This window comes from Paroedura picta, chromosome 2, assembly GCF_049243985.1.
Source record: "Paroedura picta isolate Pp20150507F chromosome 2, Ppicta_v3.0, whole genome shotgun sequence".
NCBI lineage: Eukaryota > Metazoa > Chordata > Lepidosauria > Squamata > Gekkonidae > Paroedura > Paroedura picta.
The window spans coordinates 79,151,630-79,163,992 of NC_135370.1; the positions used below are offsets into that span (position 1 = coordinate 79,151,630).

The following is a 12,363-nucleotide window of genomic DNA, read 5'->3' on the forward strand; positions in this document are numbered from 1 at the left end:
GAGAGTTCATATATGACTTGCCCTCCTAAAGCTGCATATAGTTGCCGGCTGACTTCCAGATCAAGTTTGAGGTGTTGGTTTTAACCTTCAAGGCCATATGCAGTCTGGGCCCTGCATACCTAAAGGATCACCTCTCCCAGGCTGCCCACAGAAGAACTTTAAAGATCTTCAAATACCAGCATATTGGTGGTCCCTGGCCTGAAGGAAGTACATCTGGCCTCAACCAGGGCCAGGGTCTTTTCAGCCATGGTCCAAGCCTGGTGGAGCGAGCTGACAGTTGAGACCCGGCCCCTGATGGAACTACCCATGTTCTGCGGAATGTTGCTCTTCCACCAGGCCTTCAGCTGAGGCTAGAACCAAGTAGCACCCAATAAAATCTGTGGATCTCCCTCCCTCCATCTCTGGGTTTTTCTCCACCAAGAACAAACCTGATTAAAAGAGCATGCTGTCTGGGAAACAGACCAGGAGGCACATCAATGAATCGAGCCAATATAAGGGAGCCCCATACGTTTTTAATAATGTTTTTGACCCTGAATTTGTAGATGATGTACGTGTAACCCATGTTGTGAACTGTCCAAGCCTGTGTGCAGGGAGGGACAGTATATTAAAACAAACAAATAAATAAATATCCCAAGATAGGTTGCCAGCCTCCAGGTGGGGCCTGGAGAGCTCCGTGAATTACAACTGATCTTTAGACAACACAAATCAGCAGCCCAGTCATGTCTGCAGCTTTGTTTCTGTTTTGACTGCAGCTCCTGTAGAGAGAACAGGGTGACCACCCATCTCCAAAGATGTGAACTCAGTGGGTGCTCCTACTCTGCCTGTAGGGAGACAATACCTGTCTTTCCATGCATACAGTAATCACTCTGGTGGTGCTTCTGGCTAGGTGCAGAGGCATATTTGTCTGATTTTCCAGGCCCAAGCATGATGGAGCTTGTATGTTGGCTGTGAACACCTGGAGCAGATGATAATCCAAGGGGGAGGTGAATCAGGTGCCTGAGAATTCCTGGCAGGCTGTAACACAGCCTGTCTGCAGCACCACCAAGATGGCTGAAAGCTCCTCCGTGGCTTTTTATCTACATCGATCTGTTTATCTCTCATTATCCTCTTACCTCGGGTGGCTAATTTTTGATTTAGGGAAAGTGTCAGCATAGAGCACCAAGTGAATGCCTTTGCCTTGAGGGAAACAACGGTTTAAGTTCCAAAGAAAGACCCTAACGGCAAATAATTTTGAGCATGCACAGAATGCCTGCCTTTGAGGTAGAAAACCAGCTTCTGTCTCAACACAATCCAATGAAAGTCGGTATAAAAGGCAGGAACATATAGAAAACGCAACCCAGGAAGCTTGAAATGCAGCCCCTGGTGATGCACAATATCAATGCCACAGGATTTGATCCTGAAGGCAATATTTTCAGCAAGTGTGGCTCCTCCAGTTGTTCACAATACTACAATGGTTGTGTAAATTGGCAGAACTGATAATCCTGAAAATATACTGATTCCCTCTATGCATAACAGCTAGATGAGCCATTTTTACTAGGAGGACAGCAAACTATATGAAGGAGCTGCATCCACAGCTAGCTTCAGGTACACTGGATGGCCATGTGAAAATTGGCTGCAGTGCTCATTCTTCAGAATCTGAAGTCTGCTCTGGAAATCCTTTCCTCTTAAACACCTTCACCCTTAATGACAAGGACTGGTGCAGGTGAAGCATTTTACACAAACGCCTAATTATTTTCATTGTGGCATCACATGTTGCAGGACTCAGCTCTGGTACTGAACTCATTCTCCAAGGTCAAACCCTGGTGAACTCCAGCACAAAGTGAGCCCTCATTATCTGTTAGTCCCACTTTTGTAAGCAGGGAGATCCAGTGATCCAGCTTTTGGTCCCCATTGGAAGAAAGGTGGAGAACAACTGAAGTAAATGATTGAAAAATAAATGAAAAATAAATTTCCGCAGACTAGAGTCCAATCTTCTAGATATTCAGGATCTATTCTGATTGCAAACTTAAAGGGACTTCGGGGAATGGTAGAGGACAGGAAGGCCTGGAGGATCATTGTCCATGGGGTCACGATGGGTCGGACACGACTTCGCACATAACAACAACATTCTGATTGCACCCAGGGCTCCTCCAGGAAGTACTTTTTGCAATTCTCAGGTTTGGAGACTACTTCAGCAGTTGTTTGGGGTTCCAAAACTCAGGGCTGCTTGCCTCAGCTGCATAAATGTCCTGGAGAGAGTCCTGTCTGCACTTTTGGGAAAGGCCTGCTGGAGCAGCTTGCTGGCTGATTCATGTTCCAGGGTGATGTTATCAAGAGCATTCCAATCTCCTCTGGCTGCCTATGGCATGTGTCATTGTAAACCACTGGGAAACTAAGACGCGAATGACAAAAGTGAAAGGAAAATAGTGTCCTTGTTTTGTCTGCGTCATGTGCTATTCTTATGCTGCTCTGCATACAACAAAGCTCGGGTGGAAGCAAAGTTTTAATTCACCTCAAGCCATAAAAAAACTTGACCTGACCCTGTCTGTGCTAATCACTGCAACAGTGATTCCAAAATAACAGTAGCCCCCATCCCTGCCCTAGTGGGCATTGTGAAGCCTTTTTGCCCTTATGTCCTATTTACAGCTGTCATTGCTGGGAAGAATCAGCTATGTGGAAGCAATCTCACAGAGAGACTAATTTCACGAGGAGAGTGCATTTTGGAATCCCATGAAAGAAATTCCAGGGAGGGTGGGTGCCAGTTGGAAGATTTGAGGTCAGATCTAATCAAATTAAAATCCAGATTGTTTTGAGTCGGCATAGGTCTGCTTAAATTGGTATTTGACTAGGCTGAGGAAAAACACTCTTACCTTCAGTAGGCTTTGCCCCTTAAATTTGCAGCCATCTGTCAGCGTTCAGAGACTGCATAAGCGACCCAAACGCTTCCAACTCGTGTGGGCTGGGCATCCCCACTGTGGTTCTCTCATATAGCTTCAAACATTGTAAAGCAAGTGTTGATCAAAGTCAGCAAGAGGATTATGTTTACGTGAGATGAGAATCGCGTGGAAGCTAGAATGTGAACGCTGGTGAAATGCCCCACAGAAACCCAGATGTGAAGCGCCCGCACTCTGCCTTGCAGCGGGCCCTGGTTGCTGCTCGCATGCGATCGAACAGCTTGAGTCTACTCGGAGTCCGATGCTCATGTCTCTGCAATGGGGCTTTACTCACGGGAAAGTGGGTTCAGGATCTTGACCACAAATACATGTAATGGCCAGAGGTGTTCCCCGCAAGAGAAAACGAATGGGAGAAAACTCTTGCCGCGGTCTCTGCCGTACGCAGCAATTTAAAGTGGGTGGGCGTTCTGCTTGGTTTCCTTTAAAGAAAAAGCCACGTGTGTGTGTGTGAACACTTCCCTACGAGATCCCCTCGGCCAATATCATCTGCGCGCCCCTGTTTAGCAACCAGCGGCTTTTTCTTTCCTTGCCTCTCTCCCTCCCCCCCAGTTCTGCTCGGCCTTCTCCCTCTCCCCGCCCCCTTCCTCCTCGGCCCCGCCCTGGTCCGAGGCGCCGGAGTCCTGCCTCTCCTGCCTGCCTGGCCGCCCGCCCTGCGGCGGCGCGGCTAGTAGGGCACTGGGTCGCCGGGGTGCCGCGGGGCTCTTTAGGACCCAGCGACGCGGCGGGCGTGCGGGCGCTGCTCCCATGTGCACCGGTCCCCTCCCCCTGCCTGCCTCTCTCTATTGTCTGAGCAGCCCGGCGGCGGCGGCGGCCCGGCGAGAGATGCGCGGCTGGGCAGCGCACGGGCGGCTGCGCGGATCGCTCGCCTGAGCGCGGTGGCTGCAGCCGGGCCAGGTCGGGCTGGCGTGGACATGCGTGCCGCAGCCCGGAGCGGGGGGATTTGAACGGAAGTGGGCGCCCCAGTCGCCAGGAGGGTCCGCGAGGATGGGGGCGCGCGGCGCTGGCCCCTGGCTCCTGCTCACCGTCGCCGCTTTGGCCCTGCGCGCTCCCGAAGGTGAGGGAGGGAGGGAGGGAGGGCGGGTTGGCCGGAGGGGAGGCGGGCGAACCGGATCTACGGGTCCCTCGCGCTTCGTTCCAGGGGGAGCAGCTCACAGGGGCATCGCTCGGACTTTCCCCGTCGGGAATCCCCCCCCCCGCACACACACACACACACACACACACACACGGTTTGGAAAACGACGGGATCTTATCATGCGTTTTGCCCTGATCTCCATGGAAACGCCGAACACCTCTGCAAGTCGAGGAGAGGGGAGCGAGGAGAAGGAGGTCGAAGCAGCTCCCTTGCTCTGACCCAGGCACGGTGCTCCGGGACAGCGATGCCTACCCCTCGCCCCCCCCCCCCAATATCCCTGCGGGCTTCCCCTAGGGTCAGGCTTGTGTTGATCTCGTTAGGACACCCTATCTTGCTCTTCCCCCTTGAACCATCCTTCTGCAGTGGCTAAAAGAGGACGGGCTCCTTCTGCCCTGGCCAGCATCCCCCCTCACCCATGAGCCAGAGTTTGCAGCTTCTGGGTCATTGCTCTGAGCCTCCCTGCTGCTGGAGCCAGGGGGCAAGCCGCTGTCCCCAGGGCTTGGCTGGTAATGCAAATGAAACATCCTAGGTCTGTTGCAGCTCTAATTCAATTAGCCTTGGGAAGCCCCCTCCCCCTCCCAGTTGGGCAAGATTAATTCCCACAGAATTGCCCCCACACAGATACACACCCAGGCGCTTCCTAGTATGGAGGGCAGGCTACTTGCAAATGACAGGGGCCACAGGGCTGACACTGCTTCCCTTGGGGAACTGAAGCTCATACAATTGTGCAGCCTCTGCCACTCAGTCCTGCCTTTACCTGTTCTGACTAAGTATCATTCTTGTCACATTCCACCTCATTCCTCAAATGCTGCCCTCTAAGACTCTCTAAAGTGCTCCTCCTGGTCTGGAGATTTAGGGTCATTTCTGAGACTTCTGACAATAATTATGGTGAAAATGTTGCCTTGTATTTTGATGGTGTTTTCAAACCCCTCTCAGAATGTGTACTTGACCGAATGCTGCTACCTCAGTGCATGAGAGTGTCAGTGCTTCCTAACCAGAAAGGCACTCAAATAGCCACAGCATGAAGACAAAAGACAAACGACCAGGCCTTTGCCTGCAACTGTCCCATCTCTGGTATATATTTCTGTAAAGCAAGCCACTCTGCAGCTTCTGTGCCCACCAATGCTACTGGAGCTGTTCCTTTTAAATGAGTGTTTTTGGTTGTAGTATTCTCCTTAATTTTTCTTGTGTTATTTGTGGTTCACACTCTTATTTTGTGCTATCAGTTCCATTTGCAAGTGTCGCTCTACTAATACTTAAGCTAATGTCCTGTGCTGTTGGGAGCAAAGGATTCTTACTAACTCGATGTTACACAGGCCATTTTTATAGCAATGAATAAATTCTTCTGGTCTATTTGTTAAAGGGGAGTACTTGGGGGTTGCAGGAAAGTGCGGGGATGCCTGAACTTGTGGATGGTGGTTATTTTTCTTATGATTTGCTGTGGGGGGCAGGAGAGGAGGGGCCTTTGTGGCTTTCACTGTGGTCGCAGAGCTGGTTGATATTTTAATGGAGAGTCTCTGGAGAAAAGCTGGGTTATGAAAGACGTTCTTACAGTAGAATGCGAGGCAAATAAAGGAATATGGAAGGACTGTGGAATATGGGACTTCCCCTAGGGCTGTTTGTTGAGGAGGGGAAGAGCTAGGGACATCACAGTAGAGGATCAGGCTGTCAAGCTGATGAGTGGGAAACTGATGAGGAAAAAATTGTAATTAGCAGAGAAGGGAGCAGAGGTGACAGAGGTCGTGCCTTGAGGGAGGGAGAGCCTGGATTTGTAAATAACCCACTTGTTTCCTCCCCCCCCCCACCCCATTCTGGGATCTGAAGGGGCAGAGAATGATGTCACGGTATCTCTCAGCCATCTGCTCCTTCTGTAGCCCAGAGGTACGATCAGAGATCCTAGCAGGATGCTTCATCATTTAATGGACTCCTGAGGGGCGGCATTTGTTTGCTGCTCTGCATAGGCATATTGTAGAGGGGAAGGGATGGCTGAAGAACTAAGTTTCTACAGGCTGTGTCAAGGCTATGGCAAAGAGAGTGTCCACCGGGTATAAGCCCAAAATGGGATTGTCCTGTAATTTCTGTTCAGTTTACCCATGATTTTATTTGATCAGACATATCTGTGTTTGATGCATTTGTGTTTTAGATACTGTCCTGCCCCAATAGTTAAAAAACGCCTTTACTTACTTACTTACTTATTTTTATATACTGCCGCTCTCAAATGTCTCATGGTGGTTTATAAAGATCCATGAATACAATAAAATCCTGTAAAAAGATAATTAAAACACAATATCAAGATGTATAACCCAGTCCCCTCCCCCCTTTCAGCAAGGCTCTATTACTCTCTATCTGGGACTGATTTGGTTTCAGCTAGAGATCCACAGCTGACAATGCTGGGAGCCGCTCAACTATATGCCTGGCGGAAGAGCTCTGTCTTGCAGGCCCTGTGGAAAGCTCACAAATCCCGCAGGGCCCTTAGCTCTTCCGGGAGCTCATTCCACCAGGATGGAGCCAGGGCTGAAAAAGCCGTGGCTCTGGTCGAGGCCAGGCGTATGTCCGCGGGGGTCCAGGACCACCAGTAAATTCATACCCACAGAGCGAAGAGCCCTGCAGAGGGTATTGCAGATAAGCAGGACCCAGGCCACTATAGCCTTAAAGGTTAAAACCAAAACCTTAAACTTGATCTGGAAGCAGCCTGGTAACCAGTGCAGATGGCGTATCACTGGCTGAATATGGGTCCTCCACGATGTTCCAGTGAGGACCCTTGTAGCTGCGTTTTGTACCAGCTGCTATTTCCAGGTCAGAGCCAAGGGTAGGCCCATGTACAGCAAGTTACAGTAGTCTAGTCTAGAAGTGACCGTTGCATGGATTACTGTTACCAAGTGTTCGGAGGGCATGCTTGACACAGATGAAAGAACACCATTTGGGCTTCTTTCGTGACCTGAGACTCCATGGAAAGTGAGGCATCAAAGGTCACACCCAAGTTCCTGGCTTCTGGTGCCAGTGTTAATTGCACCCCCTCCAGGCATGGGAGATGTGCTTCCTGATCCTGCCCCCTTCTACCCAGCCACAAGACCTCTGTCTTGGAGGGGTTGAATTTCAGGTGACTCTGGGGTAAGTCCGGTAAGTCCGTCCATCCGTCCATTAGGAAGTAGAGCTGGGTGTCATCTGGGTATTGATGGCAACCCAGCCCGTAGTCCCGGACCAGCTAGGCTAGAGGTGGATGTAGATGCTGAAAAGTGTAGGGGAGAGTAGTGCCCCCTGAGGTACTCCACAAACAAAATCCAACATCCTGATATAGTCCCCTCCTCCTCCAAATAGTCCAGCAAAACTCAAAATGCATTTGTTTCTTATGAGCGGTGTCCTTCTCTTCAGAGCATTTCTAACAGGGTATGGCAATCAGGGACCCTTGGTCCCTTCATGCTGAGTTTGCTTGTCTGAGGGAATCCAGTATCTTCTATAGAATTCCTTTGTGGCTGTGTTGACGTGCACTTTACAATGCTGGGTGGGCACAATTCTGTTGTAGTGGGGCCCTTTCTAATTCCCTGAGGTGGGATTATACATGCACAGTTCTAGCTACCGCTTGTGCAAGGACTTGGTTTGCCAATCACACTGAAACTTGCTGTATCCTAGCGTTACATTTTTCATGTTCAAGTTGCTCACTTGAATTTGGAAGGCCATATTAGATAAGATGGTGCAAATCCATGACAAGATTTCCTGTCCTAGCTACTTTGTGGACATAAGTGGTTGGAGAGCCTTCTGACAATCAGCATTTGCACTATCCTTAACCAATTTGAGCAGCAGTTCTGCGGCAGCCTCAGGATTATCAATCTGTCTCTGAATTGCTTCCTGGAGTCTATTGACAAAATCTGCATAAGGGTCAGTGGGTCCTTGCCTGATAGTGGCAAAGCTCTTTGCAGGCTTTCCCATCATGGGAACCTTGAGAAATGCCTTATAATCACCTTCTGAACTAATGTTTAAAGTTGCCTCTGGGACAACAGCCTGTTGTTGCAGAGTAGCATAACCACCTTCTCCAAAGAGTTCATCCCCTGTCGTGCCAGCACGAGCTTGGGCATGAGCTATTTGTTTAAATTCATTTTTCCAGACTACATACTGTGCAGGAGAAAGTAGCATTCTCATCAACTGCTTCCAGTCTAATAGTAACATAACATATCCATTCCCAATAGCTTCAGTCATGCCTTTAACATAAGAACTGTGAAGTCCTGCATGTCACTGCATTACGCAGATCCCTAATTACTAAGGAGGGCAAGGCAGAATAATTATCAACTTGCTGTCCTTCTGCATTTTGACCATAAGTAACAGGACAAACTGCTACAAGATCAGCTAGTTCTTCTGCTGAAAGATCAGAGCTGCCCTTAGCCTGCTCCACCAGGCGCTGAAAGGCACTTTTACATGGCATGGGAGGAGGATCAGGATCCAGTGGAGATGTTGCTGACAGTCCAGGAGCAGAAGGAAGAATTATAGAGGGAGACTGATAAGAAGGAGGAGGTGATAGAGGCTCATAGAGTGTTACTGGAGGGCTGGTTGTTGGTCCAAACTTCTCAATAGCATCCTGGCATGGATTCCAAGCATGCAGTACTTCCACAGGAGCTCGAGTCTCTGTATGTAATACAGCTCCTATTTTTTCCCCAATGCTGTAAAGTAAGTGACCCCTTTTCAGGGTACCATGAGCATTGGTCTCCTGTTTCCTTAACCAAGCATAGCACATTCTGTTGTGCGCATTCATGTCTAGCCTTCTTCAAAAGAAATTCCAATTCCTTCTCATGTTGTCGCTGTTTTACTGATAGCGACACTCCCATACTTACCGGGATCCAAAGATGATTGACGCATCTGAAACCCTTGTTGGGCGAGGTAAGTTGGGGTCTGATATTCAGGTTCCTGCTTTGCGTGCCACTTGAAGTAATGACAGACATGAGGCTTCCTTCACTCTATGTGCTAGCCTGCTCTGGAGCTTGCTTCCCGGAGCTTGTTGCTTGCTCCTTGAGCAGGTTAAGCATTATTTATTCAGTTTTACAGCTCAGGAAATACTTTACAATACACATCCATGGACACAGAGGTTTGCAGAAGCTTAGTTACCTACACATTCCATTGTTATCAAGTTTCAAGATGCTGTATAGCTTATCTTCACACAGCAAGGTTTCCTGGGAGGTCAGCTATTTGCAGAAACCCTGTCTTTCTGATGATTACACAGAGACCAGAGACTGACCTTTTGACCCTGCCCCAGCGCCTTGGTTTGCCCAACAGCAAAGAGCAGAGACAAAATCAGGCAGATCTCTACAATGGTAGTTGGGAGGACCGGTATTTTGTTTAGGATCTTCTGAACTCCAGACATATATTCAAGTACCAAACCCAGGGATGTGAATTCTTAGATATGCCCATGTTCCAGAGTGTGTTAGTACTTTAGCATTAACCAGAGAAAACTGGAATGTGTTGTCAAAAAAAGCAGAAATGATGTGGTATGTGGTGCCCCTTTCTTATTTGTGCTGCACGATCAAGCTCCTGTCAGCATCCTAGATGTATGAGGAGACAATGTAGCACCCACCTGGCATGTGGAGGATCTAATATCCTGAGTGTGCACCCAAAATTAAAGCTTAATCCCAGCAGGACAGAAGTGGTACTGGTAAGCAGAAGATCTCACTTGATATTTGGATGTGATTGCGCTCCTTGTAAAGGAACAGGTCAATAGTTTGAGGGTGCTCTTTGACCCAGGGCTGCTGCGGGGGAAGCAGGTGTCAGCTGTGGCCAGGAGTCCCATTGACAAGCTTTGTCTAGTTCAGTGGTTCTCAACCTTCCTAATGCCATGACCCTTTAATACAGTTCCTCATGTTGTGGTGACCCCCAACCATAAAATTATACAAGTGTTCTTTCACAGAAATTAAACCAAAATTGACCAATGGCGTGAAGATTCATTGTTCATGATTGTATATAAATTGGTTATAAATAGTATATAAATTGGCGCGCACCTTCATGAGGAGCAGCAACAGTCGTGGCACCGCCCCCCCCCCCCCAGCCAAGCTGCTTGCTCTGTTGCCACCCCTGTGAAAGGGTTGTTCAACCCCCAAAGGGGTCCTGACTCCCAGGTTGAGAACCACTGGTCTAGTTAGTTAGCTGCTGCCTCCCCTGGGCAGAAACATTCTGGCTACTGTGGTGCATGTCTGGATTACCTCTAGATTAGATTACTGCAATGTATTCTATGTGGGACTGCCCTTGAAATCTTTTCTGGAACTTCAATTGTTGCAGAACACTGCAGCCAGGATATTGACTGGGGTGGGGTGTACAGACCACATCGCTGGATCCCAATCTTTTTCTGGCTATATTTCAAGGTACTGATGTTAGCCTTTGTAGACCTATTAGGCTTGTGTGGGTTCTGTACTGTACTGTAGCCTTTGCTTCTACTGGCTAACCCGCCTTCTGCCATCCTGGGTGCATTTGGGCCAATCTATCTACCGACCTCAAAGTTGGAAGTGGGGGGGGGGTTCAGGCATCCTGGTCCTCTGCCTTCCCTCCACGTGAGTACACCCTTGCTCTCTCATTCAGCCCTGTGTGCTCCACCCAGTTTCTCCTCTCTGGCCTGACTGGGAAGCCTCTCATAATAAATGAAATTGCACTGTACTGGTGCACCATTAGTGTTAGCAGTTCATTTACATAATGTGACTTTTGAAGAGTGGAGCACCAAGCTCAATTGGATTCACTGCGTTGGATCTGGACCAGGAAGAACTGGACTCAGTCTCTATTAAGGTAGAAAGCATCAGGTGCTAAGGCAGGTCAGACAGAGCCGAGAACTCCCAAGACATGCCAAAGGTCACAAAGCCAGAGAACTAGGATCAGAGAATTGGTCCACATGCCACAGCCAAAGAGAACATCAGCCATCAGGCCAGAAGTTATCATTCAAAGTAGGCTGTTACAGGTTTAGCAGAAACCAGGACAGGAACAGAGCCAGCTTGGTGTAGTGGTTAGGAGTGCAGACTTCTAATCTGGTGAGCCGGGTTTGAATTTGCGCTCCCCCACATGCAGCCAGCTGGGTGACCTTGGGTTCAACACAGCACTGATAAAGCTGTTCTGACCGAGCAGTGATATCAGCACTCTCTCAGCCTCACCCACCCCACAGGGTGTCTGCTGCGGGGAGAGAAAAGGGAAGGCGAATGTAAGCCACTTTGAGACGCCTTTGGATAGAGAAAAGTGGCATATAAGAACCGACTCTTCTTCTTCAGTTAAGGAGTCCAAATCTATAGAGCAGTCCCTATAAAGGCAAGACAAAAGGTAGAGGCAGTGTTCTGGTACTGGGATCCAGCAGCAATAGAACAGTCTCCTCCACTAATGATGGAAGCCTTTCTGTTATAGCACATTAGCCCATTTTTGTAAAGGTGCTAACAGCTTTGGTCAGTGGTCCCTCTCTCAGCAGCCAAACCAACAGTGCTTGAGTTGTTCTCATCGATAACAGATGGACATCTCAGTACCTCTGTTCAGTTGCATCTGGAAAGCTTCCTTATCACCTATAACAGCTATGCATGTAGTTTTGTTGACAAGCAGCTAAAAAAGAGCAAAACTCAAGGCACTAGCCTTGGAAAGATTCTTATGGCTAGTGCAAGATAGTGCAGTTCCCCTGCCTCAGTGGATCAGTGCAAATATCTTCCCAGTGGATATTCTATTCTACTATACATAATCACACACCCTTCTCCTCCCCTTAGGCTTCTCCAGTGCTAGGAACATGCTGCCCATTCCAGATAGATAACTCACTGAGACCCTAATTAGATCTCAGTTAATTAGAAACAACATCATTATCATTTTCAGCCTTTGTTTGGAAGCAAGAAAAATCCCAAATTAAAGCCAAACTCCAAAACCTCCTTGAGTATTTCCCTCCCCCAAAAGGACTTGGGGGGGGGGGACCCAAAACAAAATCCACAGCCATACGCTTCTTCCTTTATTCATTCAACAGCATTAAAATGGCTGCTCTGAAAAACCTCAATTCCCAGGTGGAACTGAGGTGCCGACAGAAATATTAATAAAACTAAACAAAGCGTATTGGTGAGCAATAAGTGCAGGCAGTGGCTGTGGATGTCACTGAAATGATGGGTTTATTGCGCCAGAGGTGTTGTCTGCAAATTCTAGAAATTAAATAAATCCCATTTATCTTTTTTTAAAGAACAGCTTTCCCCCCAACCTTAAAGGAAATACATCAAGTTTACACAAGCTAATCATGAGGATATCTTTTTTGTATGCTGTAAAATTGTGTCAGTGAATCTGCAGTGTCCCACCTCTTTTGAATAAGGAGCATTCATT

General features: G+C 48.4%; 1 protein-coding gene across 1 annotated transcript in view; it reads left to right on the forward strand.

Moving 5' to 3' along the window:
- Positions 1–3,562: 3,562 nt before the first annotated feature.
- TMEM132A (transmembrane protein 132A) overlaps positions 3,563–12,363 on the forward strand; it is a 32,929-nt gene continuing 24,128 nt past the window's right edge. Inside the window, exon 1 of the mRNA XM_077321118.1 lies at positions 3,563–3,987. Coding sequence (XP_077177233.1) covers positions 3,918–3,987 — 70 coding nt within the window. The 5' untranslated portion in view covers positions 3,563–3,917. The remainder of the gene's footprint in view (positions 3,988–12,363) is intronic.